At 41.2% G+C, this 26204-nt stretch overlaps 2 protein-coding genes across 6 annotated transcripts; both read left to right on the top strand.

The window, feature by feature from the left end:
* Window positions 1–59: 59 nt before the first annotated feature.
* On the top strand, window positions 60–7098 carry ccdc151 (coiled-coil domain containing 151). 2 transcript variants are annotated; one of them, XM_034533952.1, is made up of 13 exons: window positions 60–464; window positions 709–830; window positions 971–1048; window positions 1312–1503; window positions 1609–1710; window positions 2372–2497; window positions 2759–2881; window positions 3109–3258; window positions 3395–3555; window positions 3660–3816; window positions 3958–4107; window positions 6485–6572; window positions 6714–7098. In XM_034533952.1, exons 1-13 carry the CDS (start codon window positions 386–388, stop codon window positions 6836–6838), a joined length of 1653 nt encoding a protein of 550 aa, XP_034389843.1. In that variant the 5' UTR covers window positions 60–385; the 3' UTR covers window positions 6839–7098. The 2 variants fall into 2 exon arrangements, with proteins under 2 accessions (XP_034389843.1, XP_034389799.1); XM_034533908.1 differs by having other exon boundaries at window positions 6485–7098.
* Window positions 7099–7868: 770 nt separating this feature from the next.
* rgl3a (ral guanine nucleotide dissociation stimulator-like 3a) lies at window positions 7869–25311 on the top strand. Of its 4 annotated transcripts, none has more exons than XM_034542730.1 (18): window positions 7869–8001; window positions 9474–9729; window positions 15299–15588; window positions 17299–17343; window positions 17599–17768; window positions 17851–18011; window positions 18091–18402; window positions 18496–18599; window positions 18825–18909; window positions 19866–19916; window positions 20529–20615; window positions 20720–20752; window positions 20912–21033; window positions 21239–21334; window positions 21630–21765; window positions 22345–22611; window positions 23111–23225; window positions 23655–25311. In XM_034542730.1, exons 2-18 carry the CDS (start codon window positions 9544–9546, stop codon window positions 23807–23809), a joined length of 2415 nt encoding a protein of 804 aa, XP_034398621.1. In that variant the 5' UTR covers window positions 7869–8001; window positions 9474–9543; the 3' UTR covers window positions 23810–25311. The 4 variants fall into 4 exon arrangements, with proteins under 4 accessions (XP_034398621.1, XP_034398613.1, XP_034398638.1 ...); XM_034542722.1 differs by lacking the exon at window positions 7869–8001 and adding an exon at window positions 8622–8735; XM_034542738.1 differs by lacking the exons at window positions 7869–8001; window positions 9474–9729 and adding an exon at window positions 13787–14027 and having other exon boundaries at window positions 23655–25310.
* The last annotated feature ends 893 nt before the right edge of the window (window positions 25312–26204 follow it).

Here is a 26204-nt window from a genome sequence, read left to right as displayed (position 1 = left end):
TTGATTATAAAAGAAAATCATTTTTGAAGAAAAGGCCATTTGAAATATGAGAGCATAAGCCTAAATATATTTGATCCATCTTTTCTGTAAAGTCACATATAGTGTCAGGTATGACATCATTGCTCGTAATCGAACAATCCACACCCGGAAGCCTTTATTTATTACGCTTTACAGGAGCAGCATACACGGTAGTGTCCCAACATGGGTGGTATTTCTAAAAGAGATAACCTGATCGTGACACCCACAGGGTGAGCTCCACTTCGGCGGAAGTGTACAGGTTGCTAGGCGACGCCAGAAGTCCTCGTCGATGTGAAGCCGACACACACGGTCGGGTGGACGCGTTTTATAACCATAACGTTAACATCAACGACAACACTGAACGAAAATGCCGTTCAGCGCCGACGCGATGAAACCTCCGCTGCATGTCCAAATAACGGAGATGCAGCGAAAAATCCAACTCCTGGGTGAGTTTGTCCATCTGAGCGTTGATGTCCGTTCATGCTCAAGGAAGTGTGCAGCTACCACGTGACCAGCTTGTGTACACCGAGCTAAATCAGAAACAGCAGCTGGCTGTGTGATTGGTACAAAATGAAACATATATATATATATATATATATATATATATATATATACATATATATATATATATAAACATATATATATATATATGTATGTGTTGTTGGTGCGATTACTACGTGTGTCCACCAGAGGGCGACAGAACTGCATCCTATGAGAGCTCCCAGTCCACCATCAAGAAGAACAGAGAGTCCATCCGCCAGCTGAGGCAGGAGAACAAGGGGCTCTGCAGGAAAATGGCAGAAGCTAATGCTGTAAGTCCCTTACTAGAGAACATGTTCCCATACCTGTTGCTTCTTTTCGGTCCTCACTTATCTTAGTCAAAGAAACGGTCATCAACATCATAATTGACTTTCTTCCCCAATAATATCGTGTTTCCTTTGGTGTCTCTTAGGGGGATGAAAACATCATCAAAGTGGCCTTTCATAACAGAGGGCTGGAGAAGGATGCCTACCGCAACATGTCAGGGAAGGTGAGGGGAAGTTATGTTTCATAGCAGCTGAACTACAAAATGATATTGTTGGACTATTTTCACCACTGATTTTCCCACTGTTAACCTCTCAATATTGTTGATAGCTATGTAACAACAACATTTGACATGAAGAAAGTTCTCAGTTTTGTGTCTAATTGAAGTGACATTAATAACAGTTTGACACAGACTGCAACTCTCCCTGTTTCCCGCTCACTGTCTTCATCTCTTGTTTGCCCTCACACACTCAACATGTCTTTTCTCAGGCAGCTCTGACAACACTCGACCAGCGGGTGCTGTCCAAGATGAAGCGCCTCAATGCCATAAAACACACCACCCAGACCCACCAGCGTCACCTCAACGAGCTGAAGACGGAATATCAGAGAATGAAACCAGAGGGCAGCAGTGGAGCACCGTCTGCCGATGCTCGCACTCGGAAAAAGGAGGAAGATGCCATGGTGGTTACCTCTCAAGCTCATGAAGAATTACTTAATGTTCACTCTTCATGAAATATATGACAGAATAGTGCAAAGTCTGTAAACAATGTGCATGTGTGTCTTCAGAACCTCCGGGCGCTGGAGAACAGTCTGGAGAAGACCCAGTTTAAATGCAAGGAGGCCGAGAACATCATGATTAACTATCAGAAACTCAAAAGTAATCTGCAGGTCAGTCCAACCCACTTTTAGCCTCAAAATAAAGATGTTATTCAAACCTTCACCTGCTGGACATAATACGGAGGGATTGTTGTCACCGCCACACATAATATTGTATGTGTTGTTTTGCTGAGCTGCTCATTGTAGATATTTCTTTGCCCCTTAAGTACAAATGTGGTAGCAGTGTATTCTCCATTTAGGAGACACCTTTATGAGGCTGTGTTTTGTACACTGTCTGCAAACAATATAGGTATCATGTATAGAAAAAATGGATGTTTGCTGTTTCTCTGCAGGGTAATGGCCTGCACTATGACACTTTGTTGTGCCCTTGTGTTTGTGATATGTAAACGTTGAGTGAGTCTTCCAGTACTTCCTGTCCCAGGCTCACTTTACCTTTGTTTGCACTAAACTGGACCTCCCTTTATTTGTACTAAAGACGGATATTACCGCTAAAGCGCACAAATAGATCAAGCTTTCTAGGCTTTCATTTCCAGATCACAACCTCATTTTTAGCCAGTAATAAATCATGCAGTGGTTTAGGTCGCAGTATTGCAGCAGTTTTCTTATGATCCGTTTCTTTATTCTAGAAACACTCAGTGCCACTCTCACTTTCTACATCTATATTTCCTGTCCTTTCTATTTCTCTTTTTTTTTTTCGCTGTCACAACTTCAGGAGGAGAGTCTCACTTTCCAGAGCCAGTTGGACAGTCTGGAGGCAGACATCCTGAAGCACAGAGAGGAGCTTCACAACATGCAGGTTATGAACACCAACGCCCAACTCTCTAAAGAAGATGCTAAGGTGACTTGCAACCCTTCTCTGCTATGAATTGTCAACATGCATGTTTCTAGTAAAGGCGTCAGAAGGATGATTCCCTAATTATGGAAGTTATATTAGTCACAGCAGACTTTTCAGTGTTTGTTCCCCAGTGTCCTTTTCATGTTGATGCATGTATACCACCAACAGATACGTTAACCTACCTCATCACTATACATTGTACAAACAGCTATTTCCCCCTAAACAATGTTACCCTTTCTTCTTCCCTTTTCATCTCCTCGCCAGGTTGACTTACAGCAGCAGGAAGAATTGCTCTACAAGGAGAGCAAAGAGAGAGAGCGCATTATAGCAAGCTACAGGAAGAAGGTCGAGGAGCGCAAGGCCCAGGCTGAAAAAATTGATAGAAGGGTGAGATACACATGGTGGTGTATATGTACACTTCAACAACAACACTTCACCTACTTTCTCACTGGCCACGTGCACACAATTAAACGTGCACACGATTAAACATGACATCAAGAAACATGACCACGGGAGGGCCTACAATAGTCACCCTCATTACAATCAGATGTTTAGTGAAAAGAATAATAATAATAATTTATGTTTTGAGTTCTTTTAACCTTTGTCACCTTAAGGCTCAGAGAACAACTATTCAGCCAGATGAGCTGAGCAGTGAAGCCCAACGCAGCACCCCCAGGATAGGGGGGGAGGAGGAAAAGGTTATCTCCACTTTTGAGGAGGCCTTCCGACAAATCAAGGAGGCCACCGGGGTCACCGATATACAGGTACAGATGTGGAAAGAGAAGGACTGGCTACACCAGCTGTGTATTCCTGCAGACACACACACTGTACATGGATGTATTAATGTGGTTAGTGTTTACATATATGGTTGTTCTTTTTTTGGGGGACATGTGTGTGTAGGAGATAGTGGAGCGCTTTATCTCACAGAAGGAGACACACCAACATCTGGAGAAGCTGAAGGGAGAGAATGTGCAGGCGCTGCAGCAGCTGAAAGAGCAGAAGGAGCTCCTGAACCAACAGTTCCAGCATATGAAATATTCTGGAGAGGCTAAACTCTCCAGGTGAGATACTCAGACAGTAGCACTGGAGTGGAACAAAGTAATTGTGGATGCAGCTGTGCAATGATTAGTTTCGAGCCTCAACACTTTCTCTGTGGTTTTATTAGTGACCAACAGATGCTGGAAGAGTGTGAGATGCTACTGCAGACTCAACAGCAGAGGTGTGATGAAGGCAAAGAGTGCCTGGAGTGGCTTGTTAAAGCCCTCGGTACCGTCCGAGCCGGAGTGGAACACCTCGCAGACAAACTTCAACACATCACACTGGTAAACACGGCTTCAACCATCATGACTTATTCCCAATATGTGTCGATTTCCTTTTCCCCTAAAAACACATCCATCTCTGGTTTGAATTCTTTTTCCACAATCACGTGTATGTGTGTTCACCATTAATCACTTTCTCTCCAGAGCGACAACACAGTGGCGGAAGTGTCTCCAGACTCAGATGAGTTAGTGTTGGAGCTGATGACCCAGTGTGAGCTGAGGTTGCTGTTACTGCACGGGGAGCTTAAGGGGAAGGATTTGGCTGCTACTCTGAAGGAGATGGAGGAAGAGGAGGTGAGTCGACACTCTGCTTCACAGTGGTTTTAAATAAAGGTTCTGTTTCTTGATGGGATCATTTAAATGTTTTTTGCATTTGCAGAGATAGTTTTGTAAACGTACACAGAAGGTTTGCGTACACAGTTTTAATGACAGGTGTATGGAAAAGGCACAAGATAATTAGATCAATCATAGAGAACATGTTGTACTCTCCTCATGAACAGAGAACATTGGCACTAAAGCGGCTTCAAAGTGGTTTAATTAAAATACATTTTATATTTCTGGAATGGATATTACCCAACCACAACAACAGTTTTACATTTTAGAATATTTTTGATGGTTCATCATGCAGGTCTTTAGTTTAATTTAGAAGGACGCACTGCTGCAAGCTCTGGGTGGAGTGTGTGTGTGTGTGTGTATCTGTGTGTCCAGCTGTGTCGTTCATTAAAGAGCAAGCGATAAAGCAGACATCCATCCATCCATCCATTTTCAATACCGCTTATCCTCATTAGGGTCGCGGGGGCGCTGGAGCCTATCGCAGCTGACATAGGGCGAAGGCAGGGGACACCCTGGACAGGCCGCCAGTCCATCGAGGGCACATGTAGGGACATACAACCATTCACACCTATGGGCAATTTAGAGATCAATTAACCTGCAGCATGTCTTTGGACTGTGGGAGGAAGCCGGAGAGCCCGGAGAGAACCCACGCTGCCACGGGGAGAACATGCAAACTCCACACAGAAGGACCACTCCGACCGGGAATTGAACCCGCGGCCCTCTTGCTGTGAGGCAACAGTGCTAGCCACTACACCACCGTGCAGCCGATAAAGCAGACAAATTAGTTTAAAAAAACATTTCAATTGGAAATCAACGCACAATATGCGGACCATAAATCAAACTATTTAGAACGAATATCAGCTTAAACTGATTGGTGGCTGTTCCATAGGAGTAGCCTTAAATTACTTAATATAAATGTGGCATAGTCAACATAAAAGCAAAGGCAAGATATTTACAACACGGTACAATACAATTTGAGCAACTCTACATGGATATTGCTTCAAAATACAGTGCCAAAGCTCATTCCTTCAGTGGAGTACTGGAATAAAAAGGAAAGTCAAATATCCAGTGAGCTTCAGGTTAATTAATGTCGCTCTATCAAGAACAAAATTAACTTAAACTGACATTCCTAGTCCATTAAGACATTACCACCTGAGGTGATCTCCGCCACACTAAGATTTACATGGTGAAAACAAGGCAGGTAATGACAGGTGTTAGGGAAAGGCACAAAATAATTAGATCAACCACAAAGTACATTCTGTACTCATCCGCAGATACACTGAAGCAGCATAACACGTGTAAACAAAAACGATCTCCACGGTCAAGATACCTCATGTGACCGACATTAAAGCTCTGTGACAGGGAAAATGAGTTTCCTAAACCTTTTCCTGTATTAGTATACATTTGTGTAAAGTTAATTATTAATAGGGACTCCTGTTTTTACATCAGCTTGAACTTTCAATGATGAATGTAGTTTTGACAAAGGGTCTGTTGGGGCTCTTATTTAAGCCGACATACATGGTGTGACAAATGAACACGGCGTGTGTGCGTGTGTGCGTGTGTGCGTGTGTGCGTGTGTGCGTGTGTGCATCGCTTATCTGAATGGAAATGCAGCCATTAGCCACCTGAAGTGTTTGTTCTTGATTACTAACGCTTGGCAGCACCTTCTCTGTTTGAGAACACACAATATCAGATATACTAAATATACCCTCTGATATCCAGAGGGTATACTAAAGGAAACACGTAACAGACTGTTGGACATTGCTTATGACATTGACCATTTTACTCTTAGATCCGGTTTTAATCTTTGTAATTGACGTAACTCTGAGCAAAATCCGTGCAGCCTTGTTTGCCTGAGTGCTACTGCAAGAAACAGTGTGGCTGTCCTGGTCAAACAACTCACACTTCTACCACAAAGAAGTACGTCCATTCAGATCTTCCGCCCCTTTATACCAGTTACATGATAAGAAAATAGACACAAACATCGCAAAAGTACTCAGTGTTAACACTTACCATACACCATAAAAGGAGAACACCATAGGCCTATGTAACTGAGCATGTGTGATAATGGAGACATGAGACATGCAGACTTCAAACTGGATCTTTTAAAGGTTTGGTTTCTAAAGTGCCCCAACACTAATTTAATTGCCTTGTGAATAGGACATACACTGTTTTGTTTTGTTCAAATGTTTTAACATTGAACATACTTACATACAGCCAGATTCCTTGAAGATTTGGAATTTTGAGAATCAATATTGAATGTAGAAAATGTAATTTGCAAAAATATGTTTTATTGGTGGAAGTCATTGACTGTTTTTCTTTTTGTTCCTTTGAACAGTTCTTTGTGCGGATTGAAGGGAAACTGCCAGCTTACAACACGCGTGTCAAGCTATCTGAGGTTCAAAGATTGGACCTCTTCAATGACGGTTTGGAGACACTCACACTCACACACACACATCCCCACACACACACGCACACACACACACACACACACACCCACACACACTCACACTCAGTCACTCACACTCACACACAGTCTAAACTGTCACTGTTGTTTTGTGTCTCAGAGGATGACAGTGAAGAGGACGAGGCTGACATCGTATCGCGTGAGGCACTGAAGCGTCAGTCTCAGCTGATCATCGACTCCAGGTCCAAGAAAAAGCCCTGGAAGAAGAAGAAGGGCAAGTTCTGAGCCGACAGCATCGTCTCAAGACTCAAAGAAAAAGAAAGAACCATCCCATATTTAAATTGCTTTTTAAGACTAGAAAAATGACCACAACTCTTAGATTATTTTTATCAATAGATATGTTTTTTTATATTTGTTGTATCAATGTTTGTGTTTTGGTGTCAATGATGCACTCGTTTCTCTGCCTCTTTTTCACTAATCAGAATTTCACCCTCTACCTCATGCTATAATAATAATAACAATAATAAATAAAATAATAAAAACAATCAACACAGTACTTTCACTTCATATTTGTAGGTACTATAGGTGCATATACAGGTACTGTAACTTGTGCTCAAAGTTTTTCGCCCCCTGTTGAAACATTGTGAATGTAACAGTATCTAACAGACGCAGATGCAGGTCTGTGAAAGCCAACACTTGTGACATCACATTGACAATAGAGACGCAGATGCTTTGTCCCAGTCTAACATGTAATACGAGGTGGATTTTCATGTTCTGTGAGTTATTGGCAGAACAAATTGTCGGAGTCTAACCTAAATGAGGTTCTCTGTCTTTTATTATCTCGCTCTGATTGTTGATATAGCAGCCGTAACCAAATAAAAGCTTTGACTGATCAGTATTTAGATCCCAACCATTTAGTAATAATTTGTGTTTGCTTCTAGTGTTTTCGAACTGAAGTGAATTTCCATGACATTTACACATTGATGTTACACATGTCATTGCCTTAGTGTGGAGTCATTTTTCCTTTTCATATTGTTTCCTTTGAATGAGGTTTAGTGGTCCTTTGTAGGTGTTACTCTTCACACAAATAGTACACTAAAATGTTAAATGCATTCATACAAAAATAGTTAAAATTAAATCAAAGGTTTGGTTGCACAGACAGAAATGAACATCCTTCATGTTGGACAAAAATATCCAAATATGTCCGTGTTTAACTGTAGAAAGAGATTGTATTGGTATGTTTTTGTCTTTTTAGCTGATCAACCAATCTGTAAGAGGGGGCGTGGCTGCGCGTGCAGTCTGCAGCAGATTGTGAATGGCTGCCAGCAGCGCGAGTGAGCGCCACCGGGCCTCCGAATCAACACCTATCGGAGGGCTCTCGGGCTTTTTCACTGTCACGTTTTTGTAGGTGCACACTGTCAGAACAATGTGCTGTAACCCACCATCAGGTAAGAAACATTCAGGCCCAAGAACGTTTATCAGCAAACTCTTTGACGTCACCAGCAAGTCGAGTTCATCTCATCTAATTTATAGACGCTGGAAAAGAATCTGGGGACGATTCCGCATTTCTGTACACAAACATCCATATTTGTGCTTCCGAGTTTGTATTAACAGGGAATTAAATTAAAACCTGCCAAAGAGCCAGCATGTTGACCGTGGCAGGTTTAGTTTTTCCTCATATTAAAAAATATTATTTTTATAAAGTTATTACTAAATTCACAATAGTCAGGAATTAGGGTTGCATGATATTTCATATTTAAATGATCTGACTATGTGTTTCTAATTCTAAAACTGAGTGGTATTGAAATGTTCAGTGACCTTTGTCAGTGTCCGGTGAGTAAAACACTTAATTGGAGACCTTGTGTATCACTCTGAGGTGGAGGTGAAGAAGAAACTTATTCTAATGACAAGTCAAGTGCACTGTAATTATGGCAAGAGAAATTACATAAAAACGGGACATAATTATATATCACAGTGGTACAGCCAACTGGGAAAGAGGCCAGTCCACCACTCACGCACACACATCCTCCTCCGCCCACAACACAAAGAACAATCAGTCCTCAGTGTAAGACAGACTCTGCTCTATCTATTTCATGCTGTCTCTCCATGGATATTGTTACTGGATATCACAGCTCTAGACATAGTCTTCATCAGGATTCAGGAGACGCGGGCTTGTGGTGAAGTATGTTTGTTTTGTAGGATATTGGGGTTTTATTGTATTTAAAGTGTCTTTTGAATGATACACAGAATTGTATCGAGGGTGCTGTAGAAGAAACACTTCTCAATAGCTAAGGTTGTTTGTGAACTGTAAACGTCACTGAATGTGGATATATATATATATATATATATATATATATATATATATATATATATATATATATATATATACATATATTATCGTCATATCAAACATTGCCAGTCATATTGATTGATTGTTCTCATAATGTGGTCATTTTTAAGCCAAATGAGACTGTATTAATAATCATACAAATACAGTTAATATAATGTTCACCATGTAGACCCTGTTCATTGTCATCTCAGTACAAAATTATGTTCTAAAAGTATGTGCTTTTTTTTAGAAACACAGGCTGTTCCCAGCCATAGCGTTGTATCGAGGGTTCCTCAATTTAGACAAAAAATACTTTTTCTATATCGGTTTAGAGGTTGTATGTGCCCTTTTTGTTATGGAGGGATTCAAGATCATTAAGTGTGCTGTACTCCTAATGAATTGAGTTAAGATAAACCCTATTTCCATCCCAGATTTGGAAATCATATCATAAATTATGTTCAACTACAACTAACGCAGTTTATTAGGACTGATCTGGCCACTTCTTTGATGGTTGTAACACACACAATTGCAAGAACTGTGGGACTATGAGTAACTATGTCTAAAGCTTCCATACTCTCCTCCCTGGCACAGACGAGGCAGCAGGTGTGGGAGAGATCTGACGAGTTGTGTGTGGGCCCGTGAGCGTGACGCAGAGTTGAAGATGAGGACTATTCCTGTGTACGGAGGTGGTGATGGAGGGGAGTCCCGCGGCCTCCGCAGCCGAGTGGGCAGGATGAAAAAGCTGTTGTGGCTCCGGCCGAGTCACTGCGTGGACGTGCACATGGACACAGAGCCCGGCGTGTGGCTGACCAGCTTCCAGTTATTGGACGCCGATGGACAGTACGAGGTGAGTCGGAACAAAACCACACCACGGTTGATAAGGGGTTAGCTCCTTAGCTGCAGTTTACTGTGACAGCTGCTCTCGTTTCATTTACAACTCTTACTTGACATCTGTTTTGTTGTACGGATGTTATGCATGGCACCAAACACACACAACAAACGTGGCTTCATCACTGAAACATGAAAATATTATTGAGGTAAAAAATGTCCATATCCTCTCTTAACTTTCACAAAGCTAGAACCAGAAAATGAAGGCAGACACTCATGATTATTTTGATGATGGATTATTTTCACAATAATAGTTTTATCTATGAAACGTGTGCCAGGGATTTTTGCCACTTTCTTATTAAAAAATACTATTTTCAATCAATTAAGAATCATGATTATTCATCAGCAAAATAATACAACTGTGTTTGTGTAGTAATAGTGAAGAATGCTACCAATCTCCCATGAACCTTTTTTGGTGAAGTTGTGGTGTTGTTTTAGTTGATTGGAACTGGTGGTCATTTTGATTGACTCATTCTTAGATTAGAATATGTTTATTATTAACTGCATCTAGTGTCCTGTATGACAGTCCTTACTCAGTCGATTATTAGGTGGAGTTGGTCACCTGCTGACACATCTGTGACTTGACAGCTTTCATACATTCAGTCATTGCTTACATTCGGCCTGAGAACTCTTGCTGCGGTTCCCTTACGGTTCTATATGGTTAGTCCAGACTTGCTCCACACCAGCAGACATTTACTGACACTGAGAATGCAGAATAACGACAGGAACACAGTATACTTCCTGGAGAGTGTGTGCTGGGAATTTCCAGTTAAAATGTCACAATCACAACTTCAACCAGCATTTGGCATATGGCATCAACTTGCATGCATGCTTCCGATTGTTGCTTGCCTGTCACCTCGTCACCCATTCATGTATCTAATGGGAACTAATTGGGATATCTCCTGGCACTTTTTTAGCTCTTTTGTTCAGCCTGTGTAGAGAGGCTGGGTGGTATGGGCAAACGTGGAAGAATGATGGTAGATTTTTAGTTCAGAGAGACTCATTAGAGAAACAAAAAGCTCATTATTTTTCTTTGGGCTGAAAGAGCAGTGGACAGCCTGATTTAAGACGTCCCATCTGCTCAGCCTATCGGTGGTACCAAAATGTGTTGCTGCATTTCATTTTGTCTGTGGATGTAATGAAATGCCACTTTTTCAGTACTGAAAGCTCTTAATTTGTACAATTTCCTCATTTTGAACTTCCTCAATGTCACTGTAGTTCCTGGATGTCATGTTGAAGTCAGTGTTTAAGAGCAGAGCAGAGATGTTTGATGTGGTACGTCATCACCCCGCCCTGATACCATGGGCAGGAATGTAAGCTGTTGTCAAAAAGTGTCCCGACTGGATTCTTTCATGGGTAATGGCACAGAAAAGTACTGTTCCTAGCATGCTGGCCTGAAAACATGTCCTTCTGCATATTGCATTTTCTTGTCAAATGATCAGAGGAGTTTTTATAATGAGACAGAGAGCTTGAGAGCAGTTTGTCTTTTTTATGTTTCCGCTTCGGCCACCAGATATCACAGGATTGTCTTTGCCATATGCTTCTGGAAGGAAAATATTTGAGACATTACATCTAAAATAATAAAATCAATGGGAGTCATTCAGTGGACATAAAGATGGAATAAAGCTACACTTAATTTCAGTGTTTTGGTTCCACTAAAAAACACACAATTTACTATTACACATGGATGTCAAAGCACGTCAAGTATGTTTATGCGTTCTATACCAAGGGCATTGTATAACATAACATAACATCTCATAATCTCTGTCCCCATTTTGCCTGAAAGATGTGAAGATCTTACAAACATCATGGTGGTTATAGTAAGATCGGTTGGGACAGCATTTTTTGTATTGTGTACTTAAAAATGAGTGTGTATTCATCTCCAGCAAACCAAGTGTTGGTCTATCAGAGACGCAGGATACAAATCCGACCATTTGTTGAGCGCTTTTATCTTTTGCCTGAGTGGCAATACTGGTTTTGCCAGAACCCACAGACCTCAGTTTAATTCAAGCCTAGTCTGACTCTGGCTATTTATCTGCTGCATATTTTATATGGCATTCTAATTTATTTTTGCACAGGGCACTGTTGCTGCGCAATGACTAGTACTCATAGAGTTTATTGTTTCAAGAAGGACATTTTAAATATTTTTTGTTTTGTTGCTATTTTCTGTAAAACTCTGCAGAACTACTTGAATTACAATATGCTGAACGATTATTATGTTTTTTTTTCAAGAGGGGCCCAGGTTTGATCCCCGATCCCGGTGGTTCTCCTGTGTGGAGTTTGCACGTTCTCACCATGGCAGCGTGGGTTCCCTCCGGGTTCTCCGGCTTCCTCACACAGCCCAAAGACATGCATCTCAGGTTAATTGGAGACTCTAAATTGCCCGTTGGTGTGAATGTGACTGTGAATGGTTATGTGCCCTGCGATAAACTGGGCAATTTCATTAAATTCACAATTAAATTACTCATCATGAAAAACACACAAACTGTAGTTTCAACCACTAACTGAATTAGTTAGATCCAGCAACAGAGGGACGGGCTGCAACATACTTATTTATGCATCCATTTCTACTCTGAATGGGGTTGATTGTTCATGAATTTGTTGTTCATCCATGTTTACTTTTATTCAAATTATGTAGTAATTTAAATGAATGACTTCTCGTGGGTATTTTTACAATGTAAATCTGTATAGATCAGAATTTAAAAAAGACAATTAATTCAATCCAAATCTCATAAACCATAGAAAATATACACTGCCGGTCAAAGGTTTGGGGGTCACCCGCAACAAAAGCTTGATCCACTACAACCTTGTTCTGCTCTCAGCCACTGAGAGGACTGCTCTGTATCTGTCATGCGTTTAGGTTTTAGAAAGTCCTCTTCACAGATATATGTTTTGCATAAAAGGGTTTGTAAAAAAAGTTGTTTTGTACAAACAAAACGCTGGACAACGGTTCGACCAGACGGACAATCGAAAGGACAGAAAGAGAAAAAGATCCCACTTAGCAACAGTTGAATAAGAATAGAAGGAATCACCAGTCATTGTTAATTAATTGGAAAGTGTAGATTTAAAAAGGAATAAGTTCCTGTTTCTGTGTCAAGTGCACAAAAAAAGGTGTTTTAATATTAACGGCTATTCTTAAAACATCACATAATAAATAGAAGGTTAGTATAGCGTTATCAGTATTGGAATTAGGTCAATAAATATCAGATGTACAAAATATGGACAAACAAATAACAGTGTAAAACTATTCAATCCCACCACTGAGTAGACTGCAGAGGGCCCATAATATTAAATTAAATTAATTTAGGGTATTTGGGGGGAAATAGTTGCAACAGTTTTCTCCTCTGCCATGTAACACTGTGGGGACTCTGACTAAACACAAGTTTTATTCAAGTAATTATTTTTCTTCTTTTGGGAACAAAACCATTACAAATGTAAATAATAAATTTAGTGTCTGAATTATACTCTTTTTGTCTCTAAAATAGTCATCATTGAAGGAAAGAACAAACATCAGCATACCAGGTGTGTTCAAACTTTTGACCGGCAGAATACATTTACTTAGCTGTAAATAATATCATTTAAATAATGGCTAAGCTTTCAGGTTACTGTAGCGGTCATATTTTGCTGATTGCAGTTGTACTTGACAAATTCAGCCAGTGTAAACGAGTGCCAGGGGTCAAAGCTAGTAACAGCAGAAACAGAAAGTTAGCTGATCCGGGACCAGTGCTGCCGCTGGGAATATACTGTGAGAGGGAGAATGTCAAGAGGGTTCTAGCTAGCTGGGTTAGCAAATTAAAGTCCCCTGGAATAAATTACTGTAGTCTTTTGAAAAACGTCCTTTTCAAATAAATAAAAAAACATTTATTTGTTGAACTTTATGGACTTATTTCAATATGTTATCCCATTCCATGTTATTGGTCAGTAGTGTTGGCCCCGCCCATCTCTTTCTCATTAGCCCCGCCCAGTAGGCTCCCCCATGTCCTCCTCGCTCCCAGTCTCAGACTGGTCCATCCACTGTCACTCTGTCGGTGTGAGACGTCTGAACACAATTCAACTCCACTATATCATGCGCTGTTTCATTTACTCCCAAAAATGGAAGACATAACTCCGACGAACAGCCGGAGGACGGCGCTGACTCCTTAATTTCCACCCGGGCTGCGTGTTTATTACACAGCAAAACAAAAGGACTTTACAGACACGAGACTTTGGGATTTCTCTCGGTGAGAGACGAACATGGGAAAATGGCACTTATCGATGGTATGTCCAATGAAATGCATAAACGAGTTGGAATAAATTAACACACGAGGTTGTCTGTACAATGCAATTATGTCTAACTTGTGTATTTATTTAATCTGCATGTGCTAACGTTACGGATGTAGATCCACCAGTGTATCGTTTTATCTGAGCTTCATGTGATATACGTTGTTCTTCAACAACTTATGTCTGCTTACGTTATTACATATGTGCCAAATAACATGTTGAGTACATGATACCTCTTACTCTCTGGCCTCTTACTTTCACTGACTATAAATCCTGTATCTGAAGAGACAGATGCTGGAACAACTTCGATCAAATAGATTTGTCTCCAGGACAAATAGTTGACTGTCTAGTAAGAGATGTCATGATGTGTCTGGCTGTGACGTTACCTTCTTTCACTAAATGTGGTGTGACAATAAAAATCACTTACTTAGTGCTGGGCTATGATTTGATATTGTTTATTGTCCCTCCAAATATAATCAAATTATCACCTGGAGGTATTTTTGTTTTCTCAGATCCCTTGAATAAAAGTAAATTGTATCGATGTCTATTTTGTTAAATACAGCATAACACAATAAGATGTACTGTATCAAGTCAAAACTCTATAGCTAATGCTGCAGGCAAATTATTCTGAAATGATTGTTGACATATGAGTCACATTTATTACCCTCTTACGAGTTAGTGAAACCCGGACTGTTTGTATTGTTTCTCTACAGTTTTTCTAACACGTAGTGTGTGGGGAGACGTACGACTGTTGCTGTTCTAGACGGGTGCAAAGTATAATATTTGACAAAGGAAAAACGGTGTCATGGTACGATGCATCGTCCCTGTGTTTGTGGAAATAAACAGATCTACCGGGGAATGGGTCTTTGCCCAGTGATCGGTCCTGGTGTCTTTTATTGTGTCAGAGTTCAAGGCAGAGGTCACACGCAGAATCTAAAGAATTAACTTAATTGACAATTAGTTTAACAAAATGACACAGTCTAAAGACTTATTTTATTTGTATTGGTTTTTAGATATGTTTCAGTAATAGTTAAGCACCCGGTGTCAGAAACTTTAAAGTTTCTTTGCGATATGTTTCTCTCAAAGTTCAGTAAATTATTTCATGTGCTTCTGTTGTGTTGTACTATGTGGCACCTGGACAAGATTTCAAGCACATTACATTCTGTGTTATCTACCATGTCATGAAGAAAGGAACAAAATAGAAGGCTGTATTGCGTATTTGAGTTATTATTCGCCAGATCTTGATGACCTTGCTTTCTGTCCTGCAGGATCCAGTGCAGGAGTGGGGGGAGGAGGAGGAGGACGGGGCTGTGTTTGGAGTCACGCTGCGCAGGGAACCCGTCCTGCCGAGCCCTGACACACCGGAGCTCCCGACAGCCTTCAGCTTCGTTCAGTACCACACGGTGAAGGTGCGCAGGCTGAAGGCCGGCACCCTGGAGCGCCTGGTCACCCACCTGCTGGACCCCGAGCACCAGGAGCCCGACTTCATCCGAGTCTTCCTCTGCACCTACAGGGCCTTCACCTGCATCAGCAGCCTCATCGAGCTGCTGTTTCAGAGGTGAGAACCCGTCCACACCAAAGCTCTGCAGACCTTTTGTTGAACTGAGATGCATATTATAAAAAACACATAAGGGTTCACCACACTAGAGGTCTTTTTGCTGTTTGACTCAGATTAGCATGATGGAGACGCTACTTTTGAAAAGATAAAGTTGGATGAAAAGTTAGTGGTTTCAGTCTTCTCAACTAACTCGGCAAGAAAGACCCAAAGATGTCAAACTATTGTACTACTATTTTGGGGGAGGTTGCATGCAAACTGTAAGATTATTTTTATTATTTAGATGTTTTGATTAAACCTACTCACTTTTGAAAAGTTAAAGATCCCCTCTACTCAAAAATGAGTTTTCGTATGTTTCTGTCCCCTTTACGCGTGTGGCCTAGACAATACTCAATTCATGAAGTTTGTGCACTTCACTCCAGTCTAAGATTTAAAGCGATAGTTTGCATTATCAGAGTGAACGTTTTCACCACCACGTTTTACGAGCTGCCGGATGCACAAATACGTTTTCAAAGTACACAGATATTGAACACCTGCTTGATGTCGCCTCAGCTATTCAGAAGGAAAAAGCTCTCCTGACACTTTACAGGTTTCTATGACTGGTGTTATCATCATAACCAAAACAAAGCAGTTAGTAGCTTTGTTCCATTCCAATGTGGTCATGACTACACCCTCCACACCCTGCGCAGGTGCTTCTTCATTTAACTGGAGCTTCGTCACCTGAAACACTGAGATTTAATTTGACAGAGATAGTATTGCATTAAAATAGATTTCAGGGTGCGACACAGAAAGCCTCATTGGGTTTTAATACTTGTAGGAGATGTCGGATCCTTACAGCTCACCTTTGCTGAATGAACTGAAAAGGACTGCCTGTCTGAAACTGTGGCCATCAGTGCTGCTCAGTTGATATATTATTTGTCAAACAGTCACCCTCATATCTGTGGTGCTGGTGGCAACAGATTTCCTGTGAGCTTCATGTGAGGTCAGGACAACCTGGGAACAGTTATTCCTCTTTTGTCTGTAAGGATTTTGTAGAGGATGCAACATTTTGTGGCATTAACTTCACTGTATGCGTTGGATTTGCAACACATCCCAGTGTTTGATGTTTGCATGCATAAACGTAATGCGGAGGCTGATCAAAATCAGAATGCACTGCATATTACCTACAAAAACAAACAATATTACCAAGAGACTTCAGTTCAAACTGAAGTTTGCTCTTTTGGAAATCAATTACTTTCTTGCTTTAAAACGTATTGGAACTTATTTAATATTAACAGCGTTTATTGTGAATCTAAAACTCACAAGACTACCTGCTTGACCCGGTCTCAAGGAGCCCTGCCAGCAGCTCAGAGGCTTTGGAGACCTCACCTGGGATTCCTCCTGAGGAAAGACCTTGTAGTGCGTGACCCCTTTGTCTCCGATCAGTCATGACCGGCTTTACGAATCCCAACAACAAGATAGCCAGTTTTGTAGCGTGAACAGTACAGCGATCTGATGACTTTGAAAGTCGTGATGTGTGTGACCTTGAATTATGACCCGAGTGTTGCAGGACATTTCCACAGGATGAACCGCCTGTTATAGAGGACCAATCGTGGGACATTTGTTGTTTACAGGATGACTTCTATCACCACTAAGTCAACATGTAGTTCCTTCATGTGATGATTATCATTGGAATGTAGCTCTCTGCTGATTGTGTTTACCTTTATTCCACAGAGACGATTCAGTCGCCAACCTGGATAACACTGTCTGCCATCGCAGGTGAGTGTGGACACTCCTCGGTGTAGCGAAGATTAGTTTGGATTTTCCCATTAGTTTTGATAATTGGATGTGATGGAGTAAAATCTCATTGTCCCACAAATCATGAGACTTTGCTATTATTGTTCATTTGTCGGCCACAATTAATGCGAATGTTGTCCAGGCTTCCTTTAATCTGAATAAAGGATGAACCTGAACATGAAGTGGACTGACACACTATAATTAAACTCTATTTAATGTCCCTGTTCATTCCATCAGTACCTTACTCCCGGTGATCCGGCTGTGGCTAGAGGAATATGGTGAAGACTTCCACCAGCCCCCTCATTATCAGGCCCTCCGGCTGTTGTGCGTCCACTTGCGGCATCGCCTCTGTTTCAGACGCTTGGCTCAGACTGCAGAGAGCCTCCTCAAGAGGCTCCAGGAACAAGGTACAGAGGAGTGATTATGATGGATTGTAGATGATATCAAATCCATTTTAGTTGTCATTCATGAATTGGTTTGTTTTTACAGATTGCAGCCAGTCTTCGTCACAGCGCAACGGTGAATCACTGCAGCAGGAGCACAGGGATCAGGAGGACAGCGGAGAGACGTCCACGAAGGAGGAGGACAAATGCAACTTCAAGGACTTCGCTGTGAGAGAAGTGGCGGAGCAGCTGACCCGGTTGGACGCTGTAGGTTAACACGCATCTCAAAGCTCATGTCTGTGTTAGTTTGGGTCCCTCATTCATATTGTCTTCGTCTGTCCCTCAGGAGCTGTTTGTCCGACTGGAGCCCTTCCACTGTTTGGGTTGCGTCTGGTCCCAACGCGACAAGAAGGAAAACAGAAACCTGGCGCCCACCGTCCGCGCCACCATCTCCCAGTTCAACGCCGTCACCAACCGTGTCATCACCTCACTCCTCTGCCCGTCCTCTCCAAGCCCTTCCACTTCCTCTCCCGTCTCATCACCCAGCTCCTCCTCTACCTTCCTGTACCCCTCCACTGCTCCGAGCTCACCTCGCTGCTCTCACATCAGCCCCGGCCACAGGGCATGCATCATCGAGGGCTGGATCGCTATAGCTCAGGTCAGGGTCAAAGCAAGTCTAGAATTTATTTGATAATTAAATGCATAAACATAACTTTTGTCCAAACAACATGACTGTATTTTCTTTCTGCAGGAGTGCAGACAGCTGAAGAATTTCTCCTCTTTGAGGGCCATCCTTTCAGCCCTGCAGTCCAACTCCGTGTATCGCCTCAAGAAGACTTGGGCTGCCGTTAGCAGGTTAGCAAACTATTACAAGACACTGGAACGTATAGAACAGAGTTCTGTGAAATACACTATTGACTTTTTTTGTACAAAAAATTAACGGGTGATTAAAGAAAGAAAATCAATTCCATAGTGGGTTTATCTGAATCGTTTCTCTTGTTTGAGCTTGCGGCCTTGTTCAAGGTGAGTATTGACTCAGAAAGGAGACCATTTTAACAGATGTTATTTGTTTGATTTCAGGGAAAGTAGGAACGCCTTTGACCACTTGAGTGAGACTTTCCCTGATGAGAACTGTGTGCTGACCAGCAGAGAGATCCTGGTGGAGGTAACTGCACGTGTATTTGAAGTAAACACATACTTGAGGTGATGGGGACTGGTGGTTCTGACCGATTTAATGAAGAAAAGATCGGTGTACTTATTATAAGTGTCCCAGCTATATTCAGTCGCATGGGTGGAAGAGTGTTTTTTGATTGGTTAATTCACTCAAGTACAAACTATTGAATGTACTGCAGAAGGAAAAGAACAGGTTGCTTGTGCCTTTTCTAGCACACAGACTGTTTGTCCCTTGAACTGTAATTATATGAGCTGAAACAACTGGCTGATGTTCACTCAACAGAAAAAAAATTGGCATTTATTAATTTGAAAAACCAAATACATTTTCTGTTTGTAGCTTCTCCGATTTGAGGATTTGCTTCCATTCTCTGTTTTATATATCTATGTAAATTAACATATGAATGGGTTCGGAGTGTTGATGAGGCCAAACAAGCTATTTGAAGATTTTCATCAGGTTGGAATTTATTGATTAATTGAATAAGCAATAAGTAAAGTCGTTGCTAGTTAAAGCCTTAGTGTAGAAGTAAAAGTACGAACATGTAAATCAAATTATTGTCTACAAATCGTCTGTATAAAAACATTGTTGATTAGTGTCCTATTAATGGCCTAATCTCAAATCCTTTTAATCACAGAATTAAATGAATGTTCAGTCTCCAGTTCACCTGCCATTGTGTGTCCTTTGGTTGCTGGGAAAACAATTGATAAGAATGTGTATTTAACGCTTTTATCAGCAGCCACGTTTCTATAGAGTAATGGAAAGGTCATTGTTTGCAGCCAACACAATACAACTAAAAGTTTGTTTAGTAATTACTCGATACTGCAGAGACACCCAGCAACACCCTGTTAGCAGGCGCTCCACCATAAAGAAGGAATTTGTTGTCATCTCATATTAATTATAGTTATTGTGTTTCATCGAAGTTGACATGGCATGTTGTCTATTTTCCGCAGGATGGGACTCATCCAAACGGCAGTGCCACCCCGAGCTCCGTGTCCAGGACTGTAAGAAAATCATCATCATTTTGTTTGGAAATAACATATTGCATTTCAAGTCTGACCACGAAAATAAAATAAATGTCTCAGCTATAATTTTACTTCCCTAAAAGTCACATGTTTTAATTTTCTAAAATAGAAACCAGATTTCCAGTTCCCTCTCCTTCTTCAGTCTGTTAATACACATCTAACAAGCATGACTCTTACGCAGGTTAAGGGTGTAAAAGCTGACGTGTGCAGTGTTTCTCACAGTTTTGGAGTCTACTCAGTCCGGGTGGCTGTTTGCAAAATGTTTTATACCCCCCTATTCACTCTGTTTAAATAGTGTTGGAGTTTGTGTCTTCCTGTTTTCTGTGTACATCTACGTTACAGTAGAGGCTTATATTTTCATTGACATGACAAAATAGTGAGCTCAATATTTTGCTTGGGTATCTTACTTCATGCTAGTTTTCTATTAGAACAGCATTAAAGAGTAATAATGAAATATGTTCAGCTTTTGGAAAATATGATGCATTACAAGAAATTAGTAATAAGTTGATTCTCACTTTTCTTAATTTATTTAATGTGCAGTCCATAGTGGTTACCAAAATGTAAAAATGTATCTTGATTTTGTGACCTCAGAGCTTCAGCAGCGGTGTGGTGCCGTACCTGGGCACCTACCTGACGGTCCTCACCATGCTGGATACAGCTCTGACGGACACCGTAGAGGTGAGGACACATTCCACCCCAAACACTCCTGTGGTTTGAGTCTGTTCTGTTTTGTGCTCCATGCTCATGGTGCCATATGAGTAACACTGTTCCTTTCTACACAGGGCGGACTCATCAACTTTGAGAAGCGCAGACGGGTAGGTGTTGCCTCCTAGTGGTGTTTTGCATGAGTGATTACAATCGTTCTCAATTGAATAATCAGTGCTGACCTGTAAGATATTTTTCTGTACTGCCATGTTCTTTTCTGTTCTATGATTTCTTTAATCTGTGCTTTGTTTGATTTATTTCTCTTGTAGGAGTTTGAGATTCTCTCTCAGATTCGGCAGCTTCAGGCTTCTTGCTCTCGCTACAGCCTCCCAGTAAATTCTCATATCGCCGCCTGGCTGCAGACGCACACACTGCTCACAGACCATGAGAGGTGAGTCCATAGAAATAAAACAGACATTCACATTAAAATCACAGCAGCGAGATGGTTCAGAGCGGACAATTGTATGTGCACCTTTTGCTATTGTTAACATCAACAACCAAATAAGCAGTGGAGCAGCACAAAGCATGGAGGACTTTATGTTTCCTCAATTCTTCATCTCTCATTTTCTAAAATGACCTTTCTCTGTCTTCTGAAGCTATGAGATGTCTCGTGATCTGGAGCCTCCAGTTGACCCCTGTCCCAGCTCTCCCAACTCATGGAGCAGTCGACTGCTGACTAAGAAACTTGCCACGTAAGTCTGGATAAAAACCTCTTGCTACATATAGAACCTCCAGCCTGTAACAGCTGACTGCTCTGATTTGAATTTGTAATGGTAAGATTGATGTAAATATTTTTGATCTGCAGCCAAATAAACATAAACAGTAAAGAGATGCATGAGCCAGATTACATATTTTATTTAAATGGGGTAGTTTATAAGTCCTTTTTATATGGTTCCCATTTCTTTATCTTGCAACTCTTCTAAAAATGGATTGAAATAGTTTTTTCAGGAAAAGGTAGAGCTCTAAACTGTTCTTGTGTGTGTGCAGGTTGCGACCGGGCTACGACAACTCCCTGAGGAAGACCAACGCTGACCAGATCAGTGTGTCATCTTCTGGCTCCAGCAGTTCAGAAATGGAGGACCTCTCTGTCCCCCAGCCCTCCCCCCTCAGACTCAAACTCAAGGTGCTCTATCATTGCCGTGTATGAAGGTCATCAGGGTTGTAGTTTACAAACACAACACAACCAACATTTCACAGGGATTTTCTACTCTAAATCTGGGAAATTGTTTTACAACTGGAGTCTACTTACAGTGATCATTAAAAAAAAGTAAACTATGTTGATTTAAATAGTTTTACTTTACTCCCATTATGCCTCGCAGTCACTGGTTTCTCTCCAGCTACACGAGACGGGTTCTGTGAGGAAAGTTGAAATCATGGTGGGGAAACAGAATATCATTTTCTCTCAATGGAAAAACCAAATCTCCTGGCTAATGGCCAACTAAACCAAAATGAGTCCAAGAGATGCAGCAGCGAAACTTTTGTTCCTCAAATGCCGGTTCACATATTCCCCTCCAGCGAGCCTAAAGGAGGCTATATTTTATATACAGTGCTGTATTATACCGTGTTTAAACTCTGTGCAGTCATTTAATTTGTACAGTACACAGAAGTGATACATTTGACCCAGACAGACATGATCACCAGAACAGGTTTCCACTGTATTCATATGTTCTCCTCTGTCTCTCTCTTTCTACCCCTCCCTCAGTCTCTTTCAGGCTCTCTCCATGATGTTGCAGAGGATTTCTCCTCCAGCTCCTCGTCCTCCTCCTCTCCCAGTCTTTCCAGCTCCTCCTACAGCTCCTCCCATCCGGACCTCAGCTCTTCCTCTCTGGTCCTGAGCCCAGACTCGTCTTCGTCCAGCGGCTCCTCTCCGGCCGGGCTGCCCGTCTACAACAAGCAGGTTGCTGACTCGTGTATCATCAGGGTCAGCGTGGAGTCCGTTAGCAATGGAAACGTCTACAAGAGCATTCTGGTGAGAACAATGTGTTTTTTATGAGGTCACATAGCTTGTTTTTGGTTGACTCAAGTCTAAACACTTTCTGAAATAGGAAAATAGAAGAATACAACTAAATGAAAAGACAGAAGAAGAGGAAGGAGTTGGTATTGCTTTTTAAAATATTTGATCAGCCTCATTATGTTAAAAATAACACCACCTGCTATGCTGTTATCAGCCCAATATTTATGAATGATCCCTTAAAGACAGAATTATCAATTAAGACTGCAACTAAGTTGTTTTTTTATTTTAAATGTTAAAAATCGTATTAAATGTTAAAATAATGACCGTACTTAGTAAATGAATAATTATCAAAAACTTTATTTACTTTATCACATTTTAAATAATCCCTATTTATAGCAGAAATACCCACAAGTATCTTCTATCTATCTGAAAAAACACAGGCTTTACAGTGTAGGTGGTTGTCACATCTACATGGTTGTATTTTGACTGGTCTGGCTGTCTGCTTCATCTCCAGCTGACCAGTCAGGACCACACACGTCAGGTGATCGAGAGGGCTCTTGAAAAACACAACATGGAGGATTTCAGCTGCCAGAATTTCAACCTCTGCCAGATGCTCAACAATGGAAAAGGTGATTTTTTTTTTTTTCTCTAGCAGTTTAATGTTTGCATGTAAAAACAAGATTAACTACTACTACTACAAACTACAAAGCTGCCAGTCGAGTAGCATCAGACTTAAAACCTGCTGTTAAACAGGAGTCATCTTCTGCTTCCTTTTATACTGAAGAAAAAAAAATTTACCTTTTGTGTGAACTGGCTAAATGTAATATTTCATGAAAATGTCAGGAAATCTATTGTTGAGGAAGCAAAAATCAGCTCGACACAGCCTTTGAAAAACTCTAATCAGCTGCGTGAACTGGTTTAGCTTGGAAAACTCTTGATATCTTTCCATTGCTTTCAACAATGCTGTTATTCTTTCTAAATATATTTGAAATGCCGACATTTCTCAAAATGACCTTTCGCATCATTCTGAGACAAATCTGTAATCTTTCTGCATCCAGATCTTCAGATCCCCGACAAAGCCAATGTATTTTACGCTATGTGCACCTCCGCCAACTATGACTTTGTGCTGCGTTGGCGCTGGAGGAACCACGGGAGACGTCTGGGCTCCTCCTCCAGTCCTGGAGCTCAACCCAAGAGCCGTTACTCCAAGTGACAAGCGTCTGTCCTGGCTGAATGTTAGGAGTTCATAGAGAAGACGAGGGGGCTGCTCATCTGCAAGCAACACCCCAACAACACTGCTCTGGCCGTTTGTGACGACTCATCGTCATGAGATTGTCTCTGTACAGCAGATATGAGCCACTCTGAAATGGAGACTCACAAGCAACCGATGCTGACAATTAATCCTGAGGAGTTTGCGTCAATGAGCAACAACTGAGACGTGCTGTACTCTGGACTGTTTGAAGAGTGTAATGCAAGAAGAGAAAACAGTCCACGTACACAGAAGTGAGACACTGAGAAAGGAGAAAAGGATTCTCATTTTGTTCTCCATCTCCTCAAACATCAACATCTTTGGATAAATTAACCAACAGTCACTCAGGTCGACCAGGATGAGGAGGAAAACGTTCATGTGTCGTTATTCTACAGGAAAAATAGTGGCTGCAGAATCAGGCTGCAGGACTCCTACAGCAGCCCGTGTGGCTGAACTAAACTCTTAACTACGCGAAGCAGTGACTCAGAAGGAGTCATGCCGACTGTTAGTTGATGAGTCAACATTTCAGTTGTACCGGGCACACCGAAGAGCAACGAGACTCCCTTAAATCAAACGGTGTGTGAAACACAGTTTGGACTCCTGACATTGAGTTTCCTTTTGTCTGTAATAAGTATTCAATTGTCTTCTAGTTGAGGATTTAAATGTTTTATTGTAACTTAATGTACTTTTAAAAACTTAAATTATTAAATGCATTTCAGTATTGAGCGTTGAGAGCTTAAGGGGCATGAGGAAAATGTGTTTTGAGTTTTTGTTTGTTTTGTTTCTCTGTGGCATTTATGTCCGAGGGTTTGAAGAGGTGTTGTGTTGATGAGCTAGAAGTGTCTCTGGTGTGTTTTCCTCTCTAGTGATGAAGGCTGTGATTCAGGTGAGGCTGCTGTAATCCGGTGGCTATTAAATAACAACATATATATATATATGGAGTGGTATGAAGCTCACTCCAGAATGGTACAAGTATGTGAAAATTAAGTGTCTGCGTTTGTGAGTTTCATACAATCATCACAGTGATGTGAAGTCCTCCCCCAAACTCTTAAGTATTATAAGTGACAACTTGTTTGAAGGTAAAAGAAGTTGTTCACATTTATTTATTAGTTTCTCCTCAGTTTTGGGCCGGATTTTGCATCTCTGTGCAGCTTTCTAGCTGCTGTGGCTCGTTAGTCAGGTGAAAGGTTGGTAGCAAAGGGCTGGCAGCTGCAATACATATAAAGTATGAAGGAGGAGTCGACAGAGTGACTTCTGCTGTGTCCATCTCTCTTTCTTCCTGTCTGTCCGCTGTATTATGAGAAGGTTTTCATGTTTCTTCTCTCCAATATGTTTTAATTTAAGTGAAGTTGTCAACGTTACTGTATGCAAGTTGTAATTGAAGCCTAAATGTCTTTGTTCTAATATTTTCTTCCAACAGATTCTTTATTTTTTATTGTTAGCACTTAATGTGTATAATTAATATTAATTAGTACACTAATAAAGCCAATTTACTATTTTTCATAGTGTTTTTTTTCATCATGAGAATGGGTCTCCGTTCACGGCTGTTGCAGAGACATTATGTTTTCATGTTGTCCGTCCCATTCTTGTAAATGTGATCTCTCAAGGACACCTGGAGGGAGTTTCTTAACTTTTGGCATGAACATCTACTTGGATGCAATGATGATTTGATTTTAGTGATCAAAGGTCACCGTGACCTCACAAAAACCTCCGTTTGGCCATAACTCAAGAATTCTCTAATTATGGCAAAATTTCACAAAAATAACTTACAGGATAACATTTTATCTGCAAAAGGTCAACGTCATTGCGACATCATCATCATCTTTTTCTGGACATTATTTAATGCCTTAATTTAAGAACAGAAGGGGAGATTGAAACTGTACATGTGCTATCAAAATCAGTTTTATTGGCCGAGCATGTGAACACATAAAAGGAATTTCACTCAGATTGTTGTTTCTCTCAGTGAACTTACGCACTAATTGACATTTAGCAGAAGAAGAACGCTTTACAAAGCCAAGTCGTATCAATTATTATTGTATATCCTTGTATCATATATTAGCCTCGAGGTTTCACAGCTGCACAGTAAACTCTATCCCTAGACTCACGACTCAGATCAGAAACAACTCCCAGGCTGTGATCTTGTCCTCCATCCTTCTCTCCCAATCTGCCATAGCTTGTCAAAGAGGGTGGGAATGGTTACCTAAGATGGCTGGGGTTTTGTCCCTCGTCCTCCTCTCCAGCCGACTGTCTAGTTCCAACCTGATCGCCTCGCTGGCCTTCCCTAAGAGCTTGTTTAGACTGCTGACCTCCAAGCCTTGATGCTAGCACCCCGGAAGACGAGTACAAGCTCTGCAGGAGT

This window comes from Cyclopterus lumpus, chromosome 1 (genome assembly GCF_009769545.1).
Source record: "Cyclopterus lumpus isolate fCycLum1 chromosome 1, fCycLum1.pri, whole genome shotgun sequence".
Taxonomy (NCBI): Eukaryota; Metazoa; Chordata; class Actinopteri; order Perciformes; family Cyclopteridae; genus Cyclopterus; species Cyclopterus lumpus.
Note: the sequence above shows the minus strand (reverse complement) of the source record. Positions and strands in the feature narration are given on the sequence as shown.

Bases quoted from the DNA above. Each gene is read 5' to 3' on its own strand.
- ccdc151 (XM_034533908.1), top strand. From the start codon at position 386: ATGCCGTTCAGCGCCGACGCGATGAAACCTCCGCTGCATGTCCAAATA. The intron at 1,049-1,311 runs GTGAGGGGAAGT...GTCTTTTCTCAG, and splicing joins ACCGCAACATGTCAGGGAAG to GCAGCTCTGACAACACTCGA. The intron at 3,259-3,394 runs GTACAGATGTGG...ATGTGTGTGTAG, and splicing joins CCGGGGTCACCGATATACAG to GAGATAGTGGAGCGCTTTAT.
- rgl3a (XM_034542730.1), top strand. From the start codon at position 9,544: ATGAGGACTATTCCTGTGTACGGAGGTGGTGATGGAGGGGAGTCCCGC. The intron at 21,034-21,238 runs GTGAGTCCATAG...TGTCTTCTGAAG, and splicing joins CTGCTCACAGACCATGAGAG to CTATGAGATGTCTCGTGATC. The intron at 22,612-23,110 runs GTGAGAACAATG...CTTCATCTCCAG, and splicing joins ACGTCTACAAGAGCATTCTG to CTGACCAGTCAGGACCACAC.